The 21,352-nt window shown below is 38.8% G+C and overlaps 1 protein-coding gene across 38 annotated transcripts in view; it reads left to right on the plus strand.

Annotated features, from left to right (window-relative positions):
• The window catches only part of RBFOX1 (RNA binding fox-1 homolog 1), a 2,503,848-nt gene that overhangs the window by 2,382,677 nt on the left and 99,819 nt on the right, over positions 1 to 21,352 (plus strand). For all 38 annotated transcript variants that reach the window (XM_054533103.2, XM_054533097.1, XM_054533099.1 and 35 more), the window contains 3 exon segments: positions 4,496 to 4,588; positions 6,246 to 6,306; positions 16,147 to 16,200. In XM_054533103.2, coding sequence (XP_054389078.2) covers positions 4,496 to 4,588; positions 6,246 to 6,306; positions 16,147 to 16,200 — 208 coding nt within the window.

The raw sequence follows: 21,352 nt of genomic DNA on the forward strand, positions 1-21,352 counted from the left end.
AAAGAGGGATGTCTTTCAGGCAGGAGGAGTTGCATGTGCAAAGGTCACTGGTGTAAAAGTGAGATGAGAGGGCTCATAGTCCCATCGGAAAATGAATCTTCAGATGCTCATCAACAGCTCCCCTCTTCTAAATATGAATTCTCTGCACCAGAAACTGGAGGACTGGATTTTTCATCTAAGATGAAAAATCAGTACATTCATCCATCCAGGGTGCTTTATTTAAGCCTTTAACATATAAAATGGTATGTTTGCATGAATGCAAAAAAGGAAGATATCACCTAAAAATACAAAAGATGAAAAAAGAACAATAACTAGGATACAAGAGGATCAGAATGTATGATCTGCAAAAATATTTTGAAATAAGGAAGTCACGTCGGTCTGGCAATCCTCTTAAGGTCCCCGTTATCTGTCCTACTCATTGTACCTGCTCATGACAGGGCACAGGCCACCAATCTCTTTTCTTCAGTAGCATTAAAGGTAAACTCTGGGAAGGTGTGTCTCTGACTCCCCTTCTCTGTACCCCTTCTTGCAGTCTTGATTTTTTAAGCGGTTACACATCAGCATCACACCCAGCCCTATGCCCAGCAAGCCAAGCTCAGAATGTGCTTGTTTTGTTCTCCTTTTTAAGGCAGAGGTAAAAATATTCATCATCTTTTTAAAAACTGCAAATTGCTGTCTCCCTGAGTTAGAATTCCGACCATGAGGCAGGTCAGAAAAAAACAACCTTAGCATCCGCTCTCAAAGTTGCCTGGCACCTGTGCATCATAGCAAAGGTTCCCTGCTCATAGAGAGGACCAGGTGAGGTCTTTCTGGTTACATTGCAACCCTCAGGTAAGAATTTTGATAACCTGATAACCCAGGGAGGCCTGGGTGGGAGGTAGAATTGCCCAATGGAACAGGTAGGAAAGTCTGTTTGGCATTTTGAGGACTGTCTGGAGCAAATTCTTTCTGCACCCAACTTTGTCAAATCTCAGCTCTAAATGAGGAATACCAAATAGCTGACAAGCAAAGAGAGAAAGAAGTTTAGCGGAAAAACAATGAGAATAATAAAAAAGAATATATTCTCTTCGCTCAGAAAGTGAGAACTTGAGAATAGATTAAGCTATTTCCTTTTTAGTTCATGCCCCTTCCTTGGGATTCAAAATTCTCTTTCCACTTTTGTCTCTCCTAAACATACTTAATGCTGATTTAGGGGCAGTAGGTTTGCCTTGGGTTCAGACATGAAGCATGAGAGCAAGGTTCTGGAGGATAATGTTGGACAGGAGGGTGAGTGTTCGGTCTCACCTGGCTATGTTTTTCCCAGTGCTGTGGTAATAATGACTGCTAGTTCCAAAGGGCAGAAATGATACCACCTGGCCCTCCAGCTATACCAGTGGGGCTATGGATTTTCTTTTCTTGCCTAGAGAGAATATAAATCCAAAGCCCTCGTTTCTCTGATTCTTTTTGGAATATGTGGCATGGCTATGGTTGCTAGGAAGTTAGGCCCATCAGGGAGGAAGAGAACGTTGCCAAGAAGCCTGGGACATGTGATTTTGGCTGTACCTCTACATGTAAGCTCCAAGTAACCGAGTCAAAATCTATAGAAATCAGCAATATAAAATTCTATTTATTACAAAGAATGAAAACCTCTTTTTGAGACAGGGCGTCACACAGGCTGGAGTACAGGGGTACAATCACAGCTCACTGCAGCCTCAACCTCCTGGGCTCAAGCAATGAATGCTCCCACCTCAGCCTCCCAAGTAGCTGAGACAATAGGTACAGGCTGTCACACCTGGATCTTTTTTTTTTTTTTTTTTTTCCTTGAGACAGGGTCTTGCTCTGTCACCCAGGCTGGTGTACAGGGGTGTGATCACGGCTCACTGCAGCTTCAATCTCCTGGGCTCAAGCTGGGATCACAGGGGCACACCATTACACCCAGCAAATTTTTTTTTTTTTTGGTAGAGATGGGGTTTTGCTGTTACTCAGCCTGGTCTCAAACTCCTGGGGGCTCAAGTGATCCTCCTGCCTTGGCCTCCCAAACTGCTTGGATTACAGATGTAAGCCACCATGCCTGGCCCAAAACCTTCTTTTGATGGTTTTGATCACGCATGGTGAAATGAGAGGTCATGGAAATCAAATCACTGGGCCACACATTTTAAGCAAACACATTTCTGGACTCCACTCTGGTATTCTAATCCAGTGGATACAAAGCAAGGCTCAGGAATCTTAATGTTTAATGTGCTCCCAGGTTCCTTCTGATGTGCAGCTAAGTTTGAGATATACTGGCCAAGAGTTAGAACTGTCAAATAGAGCAAAATCCCTCTAAATTCTGTCTTTTTTTCCCTTTGAAGAATAATCATTTCCGAACTATAGAGTTGGCGAGTGTATTTGCATACCCAATATGAGCACACTGTGTGTACAAGACTAAGCAAGACCCTTCTGTTATGGAGCAAATAATCTTAAATGAATCAGATAATTCAGGCTTATCCTAATCACAGAGCCTTACTATGGGAAAGATTATGGAAGGTAATTTGGTTCAATCCCCTAAAGTAAAGAAACGTTATTTTTCTCGATACAGTTCACCCTTGAACAACACAGGTTTGAACTGTGTAGGTCCACTTACACGTGAATTTTTTTTTTTCCAACCAAACGCAGTATTCCCAGGATGTGTGACCCGTATATACAGAGGGCTGATTTTCTTCTATACTCATATTCCACGGGGTGACCGTGGGACTTGGATATGCAAGGATTTGGGTATCCAGGGCGAGGATGTCTTGGAACTAATCTGTAGTGGATACTGAGGTACAGCTGTCTATAGAATCCCAACAAATAATCATCTACCCTCACTTGAATACATTCACACACCACAGGGGGTGTGGCTGATGAGCCTATTCTGACTGTTGAAAAGTTCCCTTAGCCAGCCCATTGGACAATACTTTTTTTGTTGTTTTACTATCCTTTAAGTTCTAGGGTACATGTGCACAACGTGCAGGTTTGTTACATAGGTATATATGTGCCATGTTGGTTTGCTGCACCCATCGACTAGTCATTTACATTAGGTATTTCTCCTAATGCTGTCCCTCTCCCAGCTCCCCATCCCATGACAGGCCCCCAGTGTGTGATGTTCCCCGCCCTGTGGACAATACCTCTTTAGCCTTAAATTTGGAGGTCATTATAGAGAACTAATGTAGGACTGGGAGTTACCACCAGTTGGTTATAACTACCATGTATTTGTAATTATTGTGCATTTCTTTAGTAAAACTGTGTATTATACTGTCCCAACTAAGCTTGGAGCCAACAAGGATTATTTGATGCTAAGAGGAGCCCCAACATATTGCATGATTTCACCCAGTTTACAGTGAAAAATCAGAAAGAGCTGGGTAAATTTATGTGGAAATTGTTCGAAAGGTTGGTGTATATTTATTTCTGAACAAGATGTACAAATATTTTTAGGGGCTTTAAAAATAATGTGTCATATTTTCTGTACTTAGGAACAATGTCAGTGAAGACAAGATATGGATTTTGACAATATAGTTTAGTGGGGTTGATTTTTGAGGCTGAAATATTAAAAGCCAATGTACCTGTGGTAAATTAAAAGGTATATATGTTATCTATCAGTAAAAGAGGAAGTGGCCAAAATATTATTACGAATTACATTCTATTAACAAAGTTTCTATGCTACCTGTTGATATGAAAAATAAATATTGACCTAATTCCAAAACTTTACAATACGGGTACACCTTTCCCTTTCTGGTTAACAAAGCAGGATGGAAGGTTGTCAAATTCAGAAGCATGTATGCAATTTGAAGAGTGGGGAAAGTACGAGCACAAACATTGAATTGTTTGTATTATTAATCAACTGAAATTTATTTCTATTCATTTCATGTGACTTTTTTGTTTATTAGACCAAAGAGTTTAAGATTTATTATAAAAAAGGTCTTTCCTTTTTTAGGCTTTTAACTTTTATTTTTGAGAAGTAAAGGCTGTAGAATTGACAAATTTGAATAACCCTAAAACTGCATGAAGAAGAGATGTTCTTAAAACCACACGGCATGACTCTGTAGCCAATGTTAGAGGATTTTGGCATTCATTGTTGAATTTCGTGCACACGTTTTATTTTATTTTATTTTTAATTTGCATGTCAAAAAAGTGGTTCCCTTTTCTTTTCCTCATTATTTCATTTTATTCTCTGTGAAGACACTGTAAATTTATTTTGATCTCATTTTCTTTTCGTTAGATTTATTTTCTTCTGTAGTGACATTTAGAAAGGTATTTTTGGTATCCTTCTTTGAATACTTCAGGGGTTACAGCTAACTGGTGACAGAAAAAAATATCTCGTTCACATTTGTCGCTTAATTATTGCACATCTCAGTACTCTTATAATTTCTCTAATTTGCATGTTACAGAACTGAAGCCAGGACAAGAAATAGAAATTAAAGCGAGAGAACATTACCAAGTGGTCGTTGACTGAAATAATAATCTGCATGTTGTTTTCCCTTCTCCCTCCTGCATGCAGGGATTTGGTTTCGTAACTTTCGAAAATAGTGCCGATGCGGACAGGGCGAGGGAGAAATTACACGGCACCGTGGTAGAGGGCCGTAAAATCGAGGTGCATGTTCAAAATATTTTCCTTTTCATCTTTTTTATAAATGTCTGCTTCACGCTCATTCGTTGTTCCAGATGCATCATTGGCGTCTTGTATGTGACCCTATTCCCCCTCATTGTTTATATATATATATATATTTTTATATATAAAAAGGAAAACTGGCCTTACTTTTTTTTTTAATTTTACTTTATTATGTTACTCTTATACCGCTGAAAGGTGGATGGCAAACGTGAGACAAAAGAAAGGTTAATCGGAAAGGGTTTTTTGTTGTTGTTGTTATTTTCCATGTTTTATAATCAATGGGTGCAGTAGGTTCCAAAGAGTAGACAGTGTTGCAAACCAAACAAAATACAGAACAGTTTCTTTTTCTTTTTCTTTCCACTTCAGGGTTGAAGAGGGATCCACAGTGGTTTGCAAATTAAACCAAATTGGGAAAGCAAAAAAGATTGGGTTTTTTTTGTTTGTTTTTTTTTTAAGAAGCCAGTTTGAATTTCTGTATTCTTTCGATAACAAAGTGAATAACCAAACAGGATTTCCTGTTCAATATCTGGCCCCTGTTCACTGAAAGCATAAATACCAAAATACTGACACTCAGAGTCTGCTATTTGTGCCACTGGGATCTCCCACAACATAGCCACAGGGTCATATTTGTTAATTTTTTTTTTTTTTAATACCAGTTACAAATGCTTTAGTCTTTGGAGTAAGATGTTGCATATTTTGCCTTTCATTTTCCCCTTCGACGATAACGCTTAGGCCCCTCACCAAACTCTCAGTAACCATGGTAACTGTATACAAACCCATGCTGGCGATGGTGGTGAATGGTAAGTGGTGAAGTCCATCTGCCGTTTCACGTATTTAGTGCTGATATATCTATATACATATATATATACCACGTGAATTTTTTTGACTTGTCGTATTAAGTTTTCTTGATGCTCTATTTTTTTGGATATTGGTACGCCTGTAATTGAGTGTACGTTCTAAGCTAGCCTGGGAGGCACTGACTGGATTGAGTTATGACCGGTGCACATCTTACTCAGATCGTTAACTCCATATTGTGTTAAACAATGCACCCTCTCTTTTATCCTTTTGTTAGCTGTGACTTTAAAGCTTGAATGATTTTGTTAATTCTTGCGATGTAAAAGGCTCTTGTTCCAAGTGTTGAATGCTAGATGTTGCTTTCCTGATGGTTCTTTCCTCCTAAAGTGTTGCACACGGCTAAGACTTGTTTGTCCCTTTTTTTGACATTTATGTTCCCTTGTACCTTGTCTCTTCTCTCTTCTCCACTGCATGCTCCTTCATATGAATTTTATTTTATGTTTAAAAAATATTTCTTGTTTCTGTGTTACCATGGAGTACACGCATGCTTTTAAATCTTCAATTATGCAGTATCTTTTAATTTGCTTTTACTGTCTCTTTATTAAACTCTTAATGATATGACATTGCTTTATTGAAATGATTTGTAAGTTAAACGGTTATGAAGTAAATGTAATTTTAAAAATGTATGATTTTGTTATGCACCTACTGCCTTTTATAAATTAAAATGCATTTTAGTTTTTAGTTTTCTTTTTTTAATAAGTAATCACGGTCATAATGCATGCAACTAATTGAATTGGGAGCTGGCCCTAGAATATGTGCTTATTTGAGTTTTCTATGTACATAGGTAAATAATGCCACAGCACGAGTAATGACAAATAAAAAGACCGTCAACCCTTATACAAATGGTAAGTAGAGATTGGCCTTTTACAAGAAATTCTGTCTACCTCTGACTCTTTAAGTAATTTAACCAGAGATTCTGTTACAACCAGCTGTGTTTGCCTGGGCATTGACACTGTGTTTTTACTACTGACCTGCTACAGTGAACCACCTACATCAATAAGATCATTTTCACAACAAAGGCAAATGGAGTGTTCAGGTTAAGTGTGCATGCCCTTCTTCCCTTCTTTCTAGAATAACTCTTGTTTGAGATTGAGATGCAGTAATTATTTGGAAATTAGTTTGATAATTTCATTGGTTATTCCAGTAAGTTGAGGGGAGAATTGGAGGTTTAGTTTGTTTGCTTTTCAATACCATCTCCTCGTTTATTACTAATCATTCCTGGAAGTGCAATCACATAATTTATTCTGTCTTTGAGTCTTCTCCAGAGAGATTAGGCATTTGAAGTGGTTTGGAGGATATCTCACGTCTGAATTCCACAGGGTTAGCAGAATGTGTGAGTGGGTTATTTGTTCCTCTCTGGGCTGCTCAGTGTTATTTTGGGCTAGTTGAGAATGTTGCTGTGTATTGCAGACCCCATCAGGACAATGCAATTTCTGTTTTTATCAATAAAACTTCTGAAAACTCCTCCTAAAAAGCATTCACATATGAGTTATTAAAAATGTTTGAACATTTTGATTCCTCAATTCCTCTCAAAATAAGTATCTCTTAAGATATATGGGGAAGAAACCTGCCACTATGTTAATCACATACTTAATTGGACCAAAAATTAAAGCAATGCAGTAAGTTGAAGTATATACACATGGAAGAATATTATACCCATTAAAATGAGCAGGATTAAGACCATAAAGGGTCTCATAATTAAAAAATTAAAATAAATGTTTATAACATAACTTTAGATAAACGATGATAATAGGCCAGAATGCTAATGGTTGTGTTGAATTGTGAGACTGGCAAACATTTTTTCTTTGATTTAGGTTTATAAAAATAATATAACTTTATTACATCAAAGGGAGATATATGGAATTTTATACTTCTAAAGTTTTAATTGCACATGGAGATACATATTTTTTTAAAGTTAAAAAAATTAAAAGAAACATTAAAGACAAGTCTAAAATATATTTTAAATAACCCCATTGCCACCCTGGTTTCCTACCTCCCCCCTCACAGGAAGCCACTATTACAGATTGTTGTCTATAGTTTTATTTTGCGTATTCATGCCTATACATGTAGTAGGTGTTCATTTATAGTATTCACAGTATTGTATACATTTTTATGTGAATGATATGATACACTTGTCATTTTTAATTGGGTTTTTTATAAATCTATATAGAGTTCTTTCAATTTAATATATACAGATTAGACTAATTCATTTCAGTGGTTATATAATATTACACAAAACAGATAAATAGGTTCAATCAGAACTAAATACTGATTGTTTATCACAATAAAAGAAAACAATGATCTAGCAGTGTATTATCATTTGGTAGTTTTGATTTTCCTGTTTCTTTTGCCCGTGACTACTAATTTGACAGTCAGTTTGCTCTTAATTTTAAAAGGGGCATCATTCAACAGGGACATACCGTCTATATAATAAGGCTCTAAGTTGAAAGACCAGAAGAATTACCTATTCTGCTGACTATTTTTCTCAGCTTTATCGACCAAGACATGTCCTTAAATGGTATAGACTATTTTCACATCAGTCTTTAAATGCCCAGGGCTGAACTGAAGCAAACCTCTGATTTATATGTCATACAGCCTTTCTACTTGGGTAAAAGTAATGATTCTGAAACTTGCCAGATTTAATATATGGTGACATCAACCTGACGGTTGGGCATAGTCTTTAATTATGAAGTTGCACAGGTGCCGAGGCACATGTGTGCTTGTCTACATATGACTAGCTGCTCATGTGTGCTGAGTGAGAAACCGGAGCAAGAAAAGCCAAATATTTCACAAGCCATGTGCATGTATATTTATTTTAAAAGAGTTATTGATCAATTTTATGACCAGGGACTGAGAACTAGACCTGTAGGATTTTTTTAACACAATTCAAAGCCCATTTATAAATAACTAGCCTTTCTGGAATATGAGGTATGCATTATGTGAGGCATTTTAAGTGCACTGGACACAAATGAATTCCTATAAAGAGGACATCATTATCCCTATTTTAGAGATGCAACATTGAAGCTAGAGAAGATGAAGTAATTAATAAAGCCTTTTTTTTTTTTTTTTTTTTGAGACAGGTCTCACTTTTTCACCCAGGCTGGAGGGCAGTGGCACGATATTGGCTCATTGCAACCTCTGCCTCCCAGGCTCAAGCAATTCTCCCTGGTAGCTGGGACTACAGCCACATGCCACAATGCCTGGCTAGTTTTTTTTTTTTTTTTTTTTGTAGAGACGGAGTTTCACCATGTTGCCCAGGCTGGTCTCGAACTCCTGAGCTCAAGCCATCTGCCTGTCTTGGCCTCCAAAAATGCTAAGATTACAGGCATGAGCCACCACTTCTGGCCCAGCCTTTTCTTTTTGTTATGAAGTAACGAAATCTTGTGACCATGCCTGTGTGTATCAGGCATCGCTTTCCCTTTGTCTTCTTGTAGAAATGCACTCAAGTGGCAACCAACTACAATAACAAAAAAATTATTAAATGTGCAACCTCGTGTTCCTGCCAGATGTTGGCATGCACATCCCATGTCCCATTCCAGGTAGCCGTGCACTCAGTTTCCAGGAATAAGTAAGTCATATGGGTCTCTCATCCATGTACCTGCAAAAGGGAACTCAGAGAATTGTTCCTGTCACACACACTGTGTATAGCACCTAAGGGGTTGATGGATAGACACAGTAGAATTTATTTAAAACGCAAATGTGAATTCTAATTGTATAAAGACTGTGGCTTCTATAGTGGAGATTATGGAGAACTTTGGTATTCAAAGAAAAGTAGTTCTCCAAGCTATCCCGAGTTTCAACTCATGAGTATCACCACTACAGATAAATTCCCTTAAGTGGCAATACAATATTACTGAAAAAATATAGGGCCCTTTCAAATCCTTAATAAGCAAGACGATAGAGTTATGGCAAAAGAGGGTAAGTCGGGACCAATAAAGTCACACTGAAATGAGAAAATTAAGCCATTGGTGAGGTTCACTCATTAGCTACATAATTCATTCTCACAAAGCATAGAAATTGTACTTCAGCAAAATTATAAATTACTGGAGCTATCAAAGTTTCAGGTCATCTCCAGGTGATGAAATATAGTTATCAATGCCAGCATCACCTTCATTCATTACTTCAATCATGTATCCAGAAAAACTTTTAGCAGCTGCAAAGTTTCCAGTGATAAATAAGACTGAATTCTAAATGTGATGAGATACCTGTCTATTATAGAGGTTTATAGTTAATAACATGGAGGGTGTGGATACTATTCTCAGGATATTTAAACAATGACATAATGAAAAGCTGTAGAATGAGCTGTAGGCTTCTGGACGTTCTATTAAAAAGTTCCACAAAGAGGGGATTGGACTATTTCTCTATTGCTATTTCTCCTAAGGACACCTACCCACACAGAGGAGTTGGGGTTTGCTGTGTTCTTTGGGGATCAAATGTTGGATCTGCAATACAAGATTAAGAGCTGAATTCACAAGGATTTCCTGGATGCTGGGGAAGCATGGGTGCTAGACATGGCTTTTTCATTTTCTTAGAGATGTTAGGAAGGATGAAAATGGGGCAAACATATCCAAGACTCCAGACAGAGGTAGTCTTTGTTGCCAGGATCAGTTCTTCCATTCACTGGCTGTTGAATTGTAGGAAGTTGTTTAAACTCTCCATGTGCCAGCTCTCTAGTGGGAACTGTACAAATGATGGGAACTACATCACAGTTCTTTGTGATAATTATGAGAGAAAGTGCTCAACACAATGCTAGGTATGCAAAGTGGCCTAAAACATTATTTTTACTATTTATAGCACAGTAGTATTTGATTACACATAGTCTCAATATTAAGTCATCATATTATTCCTTTATTGTCATGGATAGTTGAATTCCCTGAGAGATAGTAGTTTAAGGATCAGTTCTTCAGATGCTAAAAGGGGCTGAACAGGTAAAATAAGCAAACAGAGAGTCTTCGAAAAACTCAGTCTTTTGGGACTGGCTATTGTTTTCTTACTGAAGTAAAGCAAAATATTTATCTGCTAGGAAAAATCAACACCACCACCACCACCACGAAGTAACAATAAAAGATCTCAAATATTTGATCTCCCTATCAGGCTCACAATGGGGAGCAGTGGCAAATGTGACTAAGTGGGGAGTTAAATGCAGGAGCCCCTGACCACCTGTAATAAGTCTGTCTCTGAGGGATTCTCAACTTAAAGTTACCATTTCTACCAATGTTTCAAGAGAAATAGAAATCCTGTATTTTAGACGGAATTTAAATGTTGGCAATAAATACACGCCGTTAAAGAATATTCAGTGAACCCAAATAAAACACATTTGTACCCCGTGCACACCTCGCTTCCTTTTGTTTGTTATTTGAGAGTTGCCACCTGTACCATGTCAGCTGCCAGGTCTCTGGCATCCTTAGTATATGTCTTTAGAAAGCATTGACAGGCAGTTTTTGTAACTCCTGTAGTGTACATAAGGGTGCTCTCTGGAATGCGTTTCTTTGATATGTAACCCAGCAAAGCCTTAGAGAAAGCCTGTGCTGATGTTTTTTGTGTGCACATTCAGACTTGGCCTTTTAACACCCAATGCAGTCATAGTTAACACTGGAGGTCTTAACCAGCATATTTTAGAAATGCTGACAGTTGACCTTTGACAAGCTAAATTTGGGGAGGGGAGTGCCAATTCAGATGTAGCCCCTTGAGTCCCGGCCACAGAGGGGTCTCAACTGCTTGTGTGTCTGATACAGAGCCAGACCCCAAGACGTCTGGTCTCTGCTCCATTGTCTTGTTGTGGGGCTGGGGGGCCCTGGGAGGCTGGGACCTGTGGGCCTTATCAGTCGTTCTCGTTTTGTTGTAAGCCTCATTGTTCAGTTTAATGTCCTTGATCAAAATCTCTGAATTTGCAAGGCCTGGGGACATACACAAACTGCCTAAGAAATTAAAAATGGGATCATTTTGTTCATCTTCCTGACAGTGCAGGCTCTTATCTCCAGCAGGGTTATCCCAAGGGTCTCTTCCAGGTACGAAGAGGACTCACAGGGAATGTGGGTTCATTTGCATGTGATTTGCATGCATTTACATAAGCCTGCATGAGCTCTGTAAGTCTGAGTGGAGGTGATTTTCAAGGGCTGGATTCTAGACCAAATGGACATAAGAGACATTTACAGAATACCTTATCCAACAGCTGCAGAATACATCATCTACTCATCAACACATGGAACATTCTCCAGGATAAGCCACAAGTCAGGCCACCAAACAAGTCTCAACAAATTTTTTAAAAATCTAAACTATATCAAGTATTTTCTTAGACCATAATAGAATAAAACTAGAAATCAATAGCAAGAGGAACTGCAGAAACTGTACAAATACATGGAAATTCAACAGTGTGCTCCTGAATGTCCATTGGGTCAGTGAAGGAATTTTAAAAATTCTGATATAAATTAAAATGGAAACATGTCATGCCAAAGTCTATGGGATACAGCAAAAGCAGTGCTAATCAAAAAGTGTATAGCTGTAAACGCCTACATCAAAAAAAGTAATTTCAACTAAGCAACCGGGACAACAGTCATCCCTAACAGGATTCTTCTTTATTTAATGTATAGTCTATGGAAGGAAGCAGGTCCTTGAAGATTGGAAGGAGACATAATCAGAGCCAAAAAAAAAAAAAATTGGTCTATTAGGGAAAACTATATTCCTTTAGTTTCTTTAGAGAAAAACCAAGTAAATATTTATGGAATTCTTACTTTGCCAAACAACGTTTTAGGTGCTGGAGATTCATGTTGGACAGCAGTCTTGCTTGCTTGACTGTTAATTTTAATGAGGGAGAATGGTTATAAAAGACAAGAGCAAGCAAAGAAAGAAGCTAAATCCAAATAGCATTAACGGCAATGCAGAAAATAAAACTGGGAATGGAATCATGGAATCCAAGAGTAACTCTAAGAGGAGGTGGGAAAGTGACATTAACTGGCATGTTCTGAAAAGACTCCAGAGCCCTAAATAACATGAAGTCGACTTTGTGAAAAGCTAGAGAGTTCTCCAAGAAGAAGGAGAAGTGGATACAAAGAGACTTTGATATACGGTGGTCTTGGGGGGTTTTATAAAGATGAAAATGGCCAGTGTCACTGTAGCTGGGAGAGACGGGGACAGGGAAAAAGGGAAGTGGTACCAAAGAGGTACCAAATAGTTTGGTCAATGGTTAGTGTGTGCTTATTGACTAAGGTAAGACATGTGTGCTTATCTTAAGTTGGGAAGAAGCTATTGAATTCTGAGTAGCAGGATGACAAAGCTGATGTTCTTTTTAAAAATTGCTTTGGTCACTATGACCAGAATGGACAGGGGGAAGGTGGAGGAAGAGGAGACAGTGAGAATTAGGGCATTTCTGCTGTTGGACTTGTCCAGGCAGAGATACGAAGGCCTTGGTCTGCAGTGGTGGCAATGGAGAAGGAGGGAAGAACTTTTCAAGTTTTAACCAACAGGATTTTCTAATGGATTGCACATGGGGTATGAGGGTAGGAGAAGCATCAAGGAAGTATTGATGAATTTTATTTTGAGCAACCAAGTAGATAGAGATGCCATTTGCTGAAGGGAAAAGGACTTGCTGAGTAACAGGTTTCATGATTAGAGGGAGAAGAGGGAGACTAGAAATTGGGTTTTCATTCCCATCACAGAGTTCAGAAAGGTCTTTGGTTTCCTACAGTGGGAGTGGAGTAGCCTTGTTTAGAAGGGATCAAGGATGGGAAGAAGGTTGACATCTGCACTCATGTTCCCATGATGACCCGAGCATTTCATTTTGCAGCACACAGATTCCCAGTTGGTTTCTTGTAGAGGAGACTTTATCAATTACCTTTCTCACAATTAATGCTTGCAAACATGAGATAGCACAGATCTCCTGAAGAAGGAGAGTATCATTTATTTTCTTTACTTTTTTATGAAGAGATTACCATGTGTAGACTTGGCAAACTCATAACTTGCAGAAAGAGAGGGAAATAAACAGCAGATTATAGGGGGATAGACAGATTATAGGTGTGTTTATAGATAGATCAGTAGATAGATGGATAGGTAGGTAGGCAGATGAGATAAACATGATTTCTAGGCAGCCTCAAATGCCTCTGAGAGATCTGGAATTTTTTGCTTTGTTTTTAGGAAATGAGAGGCCATTGGCAAATTTATAATCTTTAAGAGCTACACCAAAATTCATTGATAAGTATACCTTCAGTGAAAAGGAAAAGGAAGTCTTATATGCAAAAGAAAGTATTTAAGGTAGTAAGGATATTCAAGAAACAAGACCTGAGATGCACAGTATGGGAAAGACACTATCTCCACTACCAATAAGAGGTAGGAGCATCAGTAGAGTATGAGATGGGTAACAGTGGAAAGATGAAGAGTGATCACTTAATAATTATTCATTTAATATGACCCCATATCGAGTTTACAAATTCTAGGTTTCTGTGAAAAACTAGAAAGAAAGGACATTATGTCTGCAGCTTTATTTTCAACTAGTTTTTTGTACGTTTTCTTAGACTCTAAGTTGAAATGTAGATATTAATTCCCATATCCTCAGGAATTAGACTTTTTTTAAAAAAAGGAAGCAGTGGAATTTCAATTGGTCAAATTGAAGTCATTTCCCTACTCATAAAACACATTCTGAAATGTCTGAACTAATATTTATTTTTACATCACTATAGAAATTCTTATAAGGTAAGATGTGATTAATACAAGAGAAGAGGGTGTCAGTATGAAATTTCAGAAACCGCTAGGGCAATAGGTCTCAGAATTTCATGTTTCTTTCTGTCACTCTAAAAATGGGGCCCAGGAATTAAATATGCCTCCCAGGTAATAGAAGTATAACACTTTGAGAAACTCTATTCTAAGATCATCTCGGGGGCTGTAAACCACCTAGCTTCTTCAAGTTGGAACTGAAAGTTCTTAGAAAACATTCTTATTAAGTTTTAGAAAGTTCTGGATTTCAATAGACATACTGGCCTGTCTGTTGAGTTAGTGAGCCTCTGTTTTCCTTACTGGATATTAAGAACACCTCTGGGCTATTCTTAGGTCGGGCAGAAAATCACACCTCTCTCTTCTCGGCAAACCTCAGAGAGTTCTTACTTTCAAAAATACCTTCCTTCACATTCAAACTTTAATCATTGCCTTTTCTCAAAAACATTTATTAAAGGACCTTTGGTATTTGACCCTCTGCTCAAGGACTCAGAGCAAAGGAGTAAACACCTTACCCTCTTCTGTCTTTCAAGGTTTTTTTTTTTTCTTTTTGAGACAGAGTCTCACTCTGTCACCCAGGCTGGAGTACGGTGGCACCATCTCGGCTCACTGCAGCCTCTGACTACCAGGTTCAAGCGATTCTCGTGCCTCAGCCTGATTAGTTGTTACTACTTTGTATTTTTAGTAGAGTCAAGGTTTCGCCATGCTGGACAGGCTGGTCTCTGGAAACTCCTAACCTCAAGTGACCTGCCTGCCTTTGCCTCTCAAAGTGGTAGGATTACAGGCATGAGCCACCGTGCCCGACCTGCATGGATTTTTTTTTTTTTTTTTTTTTTTTTGAGACAGAGTCTCGCACTGTCACCTGGGCTGGAGTGCAATGGCGTGATCTCAGCTCACTGCAACCTCTGCCTCCCAGGTTCAGGTGATTCTCCTGCCTCGGACTCCCAAGTAGCTGAGATTACAGGTGCCTACCACCATGCCTGGCTAATTTTTTGTATTTTTAGTACAGATGGAGTTTCACTATGTTGGCCAGGCTGGTCTCAAACTCCTCACCTCGTGATCTGCCTGCCTTGGCCTCCCAAAGTGCTGGGACTACAGGCATGAGCCACTTCACCCGGCCCGCATGGATGCTTTTATAAAGACTTAACCAGCAGGAGCAGGAAACAATCACAAAACCCTAAAACGTGATCATTCTCTGGAAATTGTTCCCTAAATAATGCCCAGCATATATGTAATGTGTTTTCCAATTTGAGAATATTCTTGTATGCTCTTTTTTGTGAGTAAAGATTTCTAAAGGGCCAGGATTCATTTTACAAAAAACTCTCCATCCAGAACATTTGGAAAATTACAGCATTCCATTAATCATATATACAGGTTATTTGAAAGTTACCTTAGATATCATGCATTGATGAAGAATTTTTTACAGTTCCTGAATGCATTAAAATGTAGTCCACAGTACATCTCTAGGGGATAAAATATCATTTTCTTTGGTTTTCATGAAGCACTTTGGAATTCTCTAGTATCTCGAGGTTATAATTAGGAATGACAATTGTTAGAATATATTGCTGCCAAGAATTTTGTTTATGCAAGCTTTCTAATTTTTGTGAACTTAATGCAGAGGGGTGTGATGGATTATCTAGCAGTGATATATAAAATAAGAAAAAATTGAAATTATTATAGTAGTTTTAAAAAATGTTGATGGAGTAGAAAATTAATTACCATGTCATTTTCAAAGGGGTCACTTGTGGCTGGTCAGTAGTTTCCATTCCATTAACTTGCACTGGCAGAAAATCAAAGAAGGGCATAAATCTATTTTCTTACGTGTGGTTTTTAAGTATTTTTATGCATGCCCAAACAACACCTCCTTTACATTTTAAAATACAAAATAAGATACTTTAACCCATTTGATTTGTGATTCATTTGCAATTATATAAGATGTTGAATCAAATGTGATAATAATGTTTTTGTGTATTTCTTTTAAGGCTGGAAATTGAATCCAGTTGTGGGTGCAGTCTACAGTCCCGAATTCTATGCAGGTACAGAGTTTCTCTTTGCACGAAGTCTTCTTGGTCTTTTCTAAATGTGCTTTGCCTGCCAAGAATGAATGAGTTTTGTAAAATAACCTGAAGCAAGTGAATTCCTATCCTAACAAGTTCTGAATGATTTCTTTGGGCAAAATCAAGAGTGCTTAAAACAGTTTAAAAATTACAAGGGAATCATGTAAGTTTCATGGTTGGGGGATCAGCGTGGAGCCACTGCTCCTTAGGACAATTCACATTGATTTTGCCCTAAAGAAGCATTGTGACTTTGTTCAATAGTGTATTGAACAAATGGAGAGCTGCTCACACCCATTGTATTTCAATGTGCCTGAATGTGTGTTTTAGCTGTACATTTCCATTTGGGGTTGGCATTTTCTTTTTCCTGGCAAAGCAGAGAGTTGAGTTGGCTTAATTATTCCAGTAATGTGGAAGTGATTTGGAATTGCCAAGGGAAGGCCTATTTCGATAACTAATAAGTTGTCTGTCTTCGTTCATTAATCAATTTCCCTTAGCAATTCCTTTTCTCTCTACTTTGCCTTCCAGAATATGTCTCTCTCCTCACCCCTTCCCTGCCTAAGCACCAATTACCTCTCAACTGGGAAATCCATTCTCTTAGAAATTTTGGGAGAGCATAACCCAGAAGCAGTAGTGGCTGAGGTTTCATGTCTCGATGTCCTAGGCTTGGCCCGTCACTACTGCCTGTATGTGTCCTTGCTCTTGAACAAGGCTGCATGGAATACCTAGGACCTTAGTAGATTTGCCACATGGCTATTTAAAAGAAGTCTTTCTTTGATGTGGCTCTTGCTTTTTAATAAGGAGAAATAAATAATCCGTTGATCTAGAGCCACTCCCTTAGTAACCTCTTGACGGTAAGTCATACCCCTTGCTTTGTTTCTTCCTGGGCTGCCTAACTTTAGTCATTTTCCTAATACTAAACACTGACCCTTATAGATGAGAAGGGAACACAGAAAAGTTAGCTACTCTGGCACAACAACCAGTCTGACAAAATTTAAGTTAAAAAATGTGGTAAATCTGGAAAGGCTCGACAGGATAACTGATTCCTGGATTTTACGTAGGCGATGTTTGGAGTTGTTCTTCGTGTATAAGTTTTACCGGGAGCCTGGGTTAAGTCTAGGGATTCTAACACTGCAAAATAGCTGTGTTCACTCTTATGGGGGAAGAGACTTAGCCGTCAGGCTTTCCATGATCATATTGCAAACCCTACCTCCTGAGAAGACACCTCTGCTGAGTGAGGAACATGGAAATCATGCCTACACAGCTCAGGTTCAAATTCTGCCTCCCCTACTCGCCAGCAGTGTGACTCTGGGCAAGTTACTTAACCTCTCTGTGCCTCAGTTTCCTCTTCTGTTAAATGGAGATGATAGTAACAAACTCATAGTAATTCATTAGAATTAAATGGGTTAATATATGAAGAGTGGTGTGTAGCCAGCACCGTGTAAACATTTAGTAAACAAAAATGAATATGTTAATCTCTTTGCCAGGAAGGCAAAGTTAGCCGCATATTCTGCTGAATTCTGAGTATGCTATGAGACAAAGAGATTCTTTTGTTCATTTAGGGGGTGTTAATTTCTGGGATCAGGGGCATGGCAGTTTATTCAGGGGACACACAGAACGTGGCATGTATTGCTGGGATGCACCTTTGTGCAAAGCTGCAAGGAAATCAAATACTCCAAATGGTTGAAAAGTCAGACAATAGCTTCCATGTCTCCGCAGCAGGCACTGCCCATGAATGGAGTAGTTAGACTAAAGAAATATCAGTTTCTCTGTCCATATGCACATCTCCGAGTGCATATTTTCAGCCTAAAATAGTCCAGTGAAGAACAAGAAGCCTTCTTGTGGGGAGGAAGGGTATGGATGTGAGCGTGGTGGTAGAGGGAGAAATGCATTTTTACATTTTTCTGGTCCTGTGCGATGGAGTTGCCAGTCACCCTTGGGTCTTTTAAGCAGGAAAATACCTAATATCCCCGTTACTTGTGCTTTCATAGCCACAAACATATCTGTGGGTGTTTAGGAGGACATTAAGACGAGAGAAACAGTTAAGACTGATTTATAACTATAAGAATAAATTAATGTGCATGACTTCTAGAACATTAGAGCAGCTATTCAGATTAGCCCAGGGCCCAGCCTCAGAAGTTAGATCATTAGGTTAGAGGAAGACAAAATGTTATAATGTAAGTTAATGTTTACTGGATACTTTCTATGGGCCAGCACTGTTCTAAGCACTGTAGATAAGTTTAATGTATTTAATGCTCATGGCGATTTTCTAAATGAGGAAACCAAAATGCAAAAAGTTGGTATTACTGCTCTGAGATTTCAGCTGGTCAGGAGGAGGCCAGATTTTGAAATCAGGCTTTGATCATCTCAGAACTCGTGTTCTTTACAACCAGTTGATACCAGTGGTTTTTTTGGTTTTTTTTTTTTGTTTTTTTTTTTTTGAGATGGAATCTTGCTCTGTCACCCAGGCTGGAGTGCAGTGGCGTGGTCTCAGCTCACTGCAAGCTCCGCCTCCCGGGTTCAAGTGATTCTCCTGCCTCAGCCTCCCGAGTAGCTGGGACTACAGGCATCCGCCACCACGCCCGGCTAATTTTTGTATTTTTAGTGGAGATGGGGTTTCACCGTGTTAGCCAGGATGGTCTGGATCTCCTGACCTCATGATCTGCCCACCTTGGCGTCCCAAAGTGCTGGGATTACAGGCGTGAGCCACTGCGCCCGGCCCCTTTTTTTTTTTTTTTTTTTTTTGAGGCAGTTTTGCTCTGTTGCCCAGGCTGGAGTGCAGTGACATGATCTCGACTCACTGCAACCTCCGCCTCCTGGGTTCATGCAATTCTTCTGCCTTAGCCTCCCAAGTAGCTGGAATTACAGGTGCCCACCACCATGCCCAGATCATTTTTGTATTTTTTTGTAGAGACGGTTTTGCCATGTTGGCTAGGCTGGTCTTGAACTTCTGACCTCAAGTGATGAGCCCAGCCTAAAGGTCATGATTCCAATTGACTGTCTCCTATGATCATGCTACTGCTCTGTGTGCAAACCAATGAAATGAAAGAAGAGAGGTAACATAATCATTCTGTATGATTCCAGCTGCCACCACCACCACCATATTCACAAGTGTTACATGAGAAGTCTGAGTATCTGTGTTTCATGCTGCCACTATCTGGATTATCCGGAAAATCCACATGCTTTCCTCTTTTCAACTGTACGTTTGTATGTAGGTAGACAGAGCTCATAATATTCAGAAATGTGGGGACATGTTGCTGTAATTTTAACACTGCAAAGCAATTCCTTTGAAATATTTGAAGACCTGCAAACACTGAAAGGTCTGGCTGGCTTAAATCTGAAGTTTCAGGCACCTGCATCTATGGAATGGACCTATGCAAAGCGATAGATGCAGAGTGCATTCATTTCCATATCCAGGTATAATTATTACTGTCACACATCTACAGATCTATGACTAAGAATTTATGGGGCATTTAAAATTTCCCCAGCTATAAAAATAGTCTGAATTTATCTTACAATTCCGAGTGTGCCTCAAAGCTGAAATGAAGACCTTGTCATTGATTTGCTTTGTATTTTTAGTAGGCTGGCTCTGTATCTGCTTAAGATAGAAAGCCAGACTTATTAGTCATTTCTCTATATAAGGTTGTGTGTTAATGACATATGTTATAATATTCCCATAGTGTAATTATTTGATTTTCTGAAACTTATGCAGAATTAACAACCCAGCCTCCAATTGTCTCTCAGAATGAGGCATGAAAAATTCACATATTTTGTAAATTAAAATCAATATTTTCAATCTCTCCTAAAGGTAATTTTCTTAATTTAGTAGACTTGTCCCTAACATTTATTTTCTCTTTTAATTATAAAATAACAACTTATTGACCAGGCGTGGTGGCTCACGCCTGTAATCCCAGTACTTTGAGAGGCCGAGGACGGTGGTCTCAGGAGTTGGAGACCAGCCTGGCCAACATGGTGAAATCCTGTTTCTACTAAAAATACAAAAGAACTAGCTAGGCATAGTGGCGTGCCCCTGTAATACCAGCTACTTGGGAGGCTGAGGCAGAAGAATCACTTGAACCTGGGAGTCGGAGGTTGCAGTGAGCCAAGATTGCACCATTGCACTGCAGCCTGGGTGACAAGAGCAAAACTCTGTCTCAAAAAAAAAAAGGCAAGTTATTGATTTTTGTATGTAATGTTTTGACTCCCCAAGTATGTTTTTATTGCAAACTTGGGTGGGGGGGGAGGCAGGAAGAGCCATTGCACTTAATGAGGACCTTTCATTCTTTAATTACTGTTTGCATTGATAAATTATGACATTCCTTCTCCCTCACACGTGCCTTCCAGAGGAAGCGTTGAGAACGTTCTAATGTATTTTGGATGGTTTTTCTTTTCTGAATTCTCATCAAGTCATACTTATAAAAATCTTTCTAAATGCTTATTCTGTGCCAGTCTTCAGAGCAGATACACATACATCAGCACATCCCATGACATATATTAATATAAACCTTCTCCCAGGAGAGATGGGTAGTTTTCTATAAAGCAAAAACAGCATTGATAATTTCTCCTAAAATCTAATCATCTCCAGAGTCCTTGAGGCTTATTCAAGACAAATGATTGTAAGTCCCCACACACAAATCCAGGTGAGTCATGAAGTCTTTGGCCAATGTGTATGGCCCTTCTTTAGAGTTTAAGTAAAATCAAGGCAGTGAGGAGAAGTAGACTCAGAATATCTGTACCCAGTAGCAGGCCTCATGTTATCTAGTGTCGTTAAAAATAGTGTTTCCAAGAATCTGGAGGAATAGGCCTCAGAGGGGATTCTTACACTTTCTCTGTCATTGTGAGAATTTGCCTTGTCTTCTAATAAAAAAAATATATATTTTTTAAAAGTAGTATCTTCTAGAGATAATCACGATATCCAGCCAATGAAACTGTTGATTTACGGCACCTTTAATCTTCATAAATAACTAAAGCAAAATCAAAATAAATAACAGAAGGTTACACAAAGTTGTCAGCATGGTGCTGACAAATGGTAAATTTATCTGTTTCTCAATTGCCAGTAAGATACACACTGCAAAGCTCACCCACGTTGTATATCATATCTGCCAACTCATTTCTGTGATTAAATATTCCATCA

The sequence above is a fragment of the Pongo abelii genome, chromosome 18 (genome assembly GCF_028885655.2).
Source record: "Pongo abelii isolate AG06213 chromosome 18, NHGRI_mPonAbe1-v2.0_pri, whole genome shotgun sequence".
NCBI classification, from domain to species: Eukaryota; Metazoa; Chordata; class Mammalia; order Primates; family Hominidae; genus Pongo; species Pongo abelii.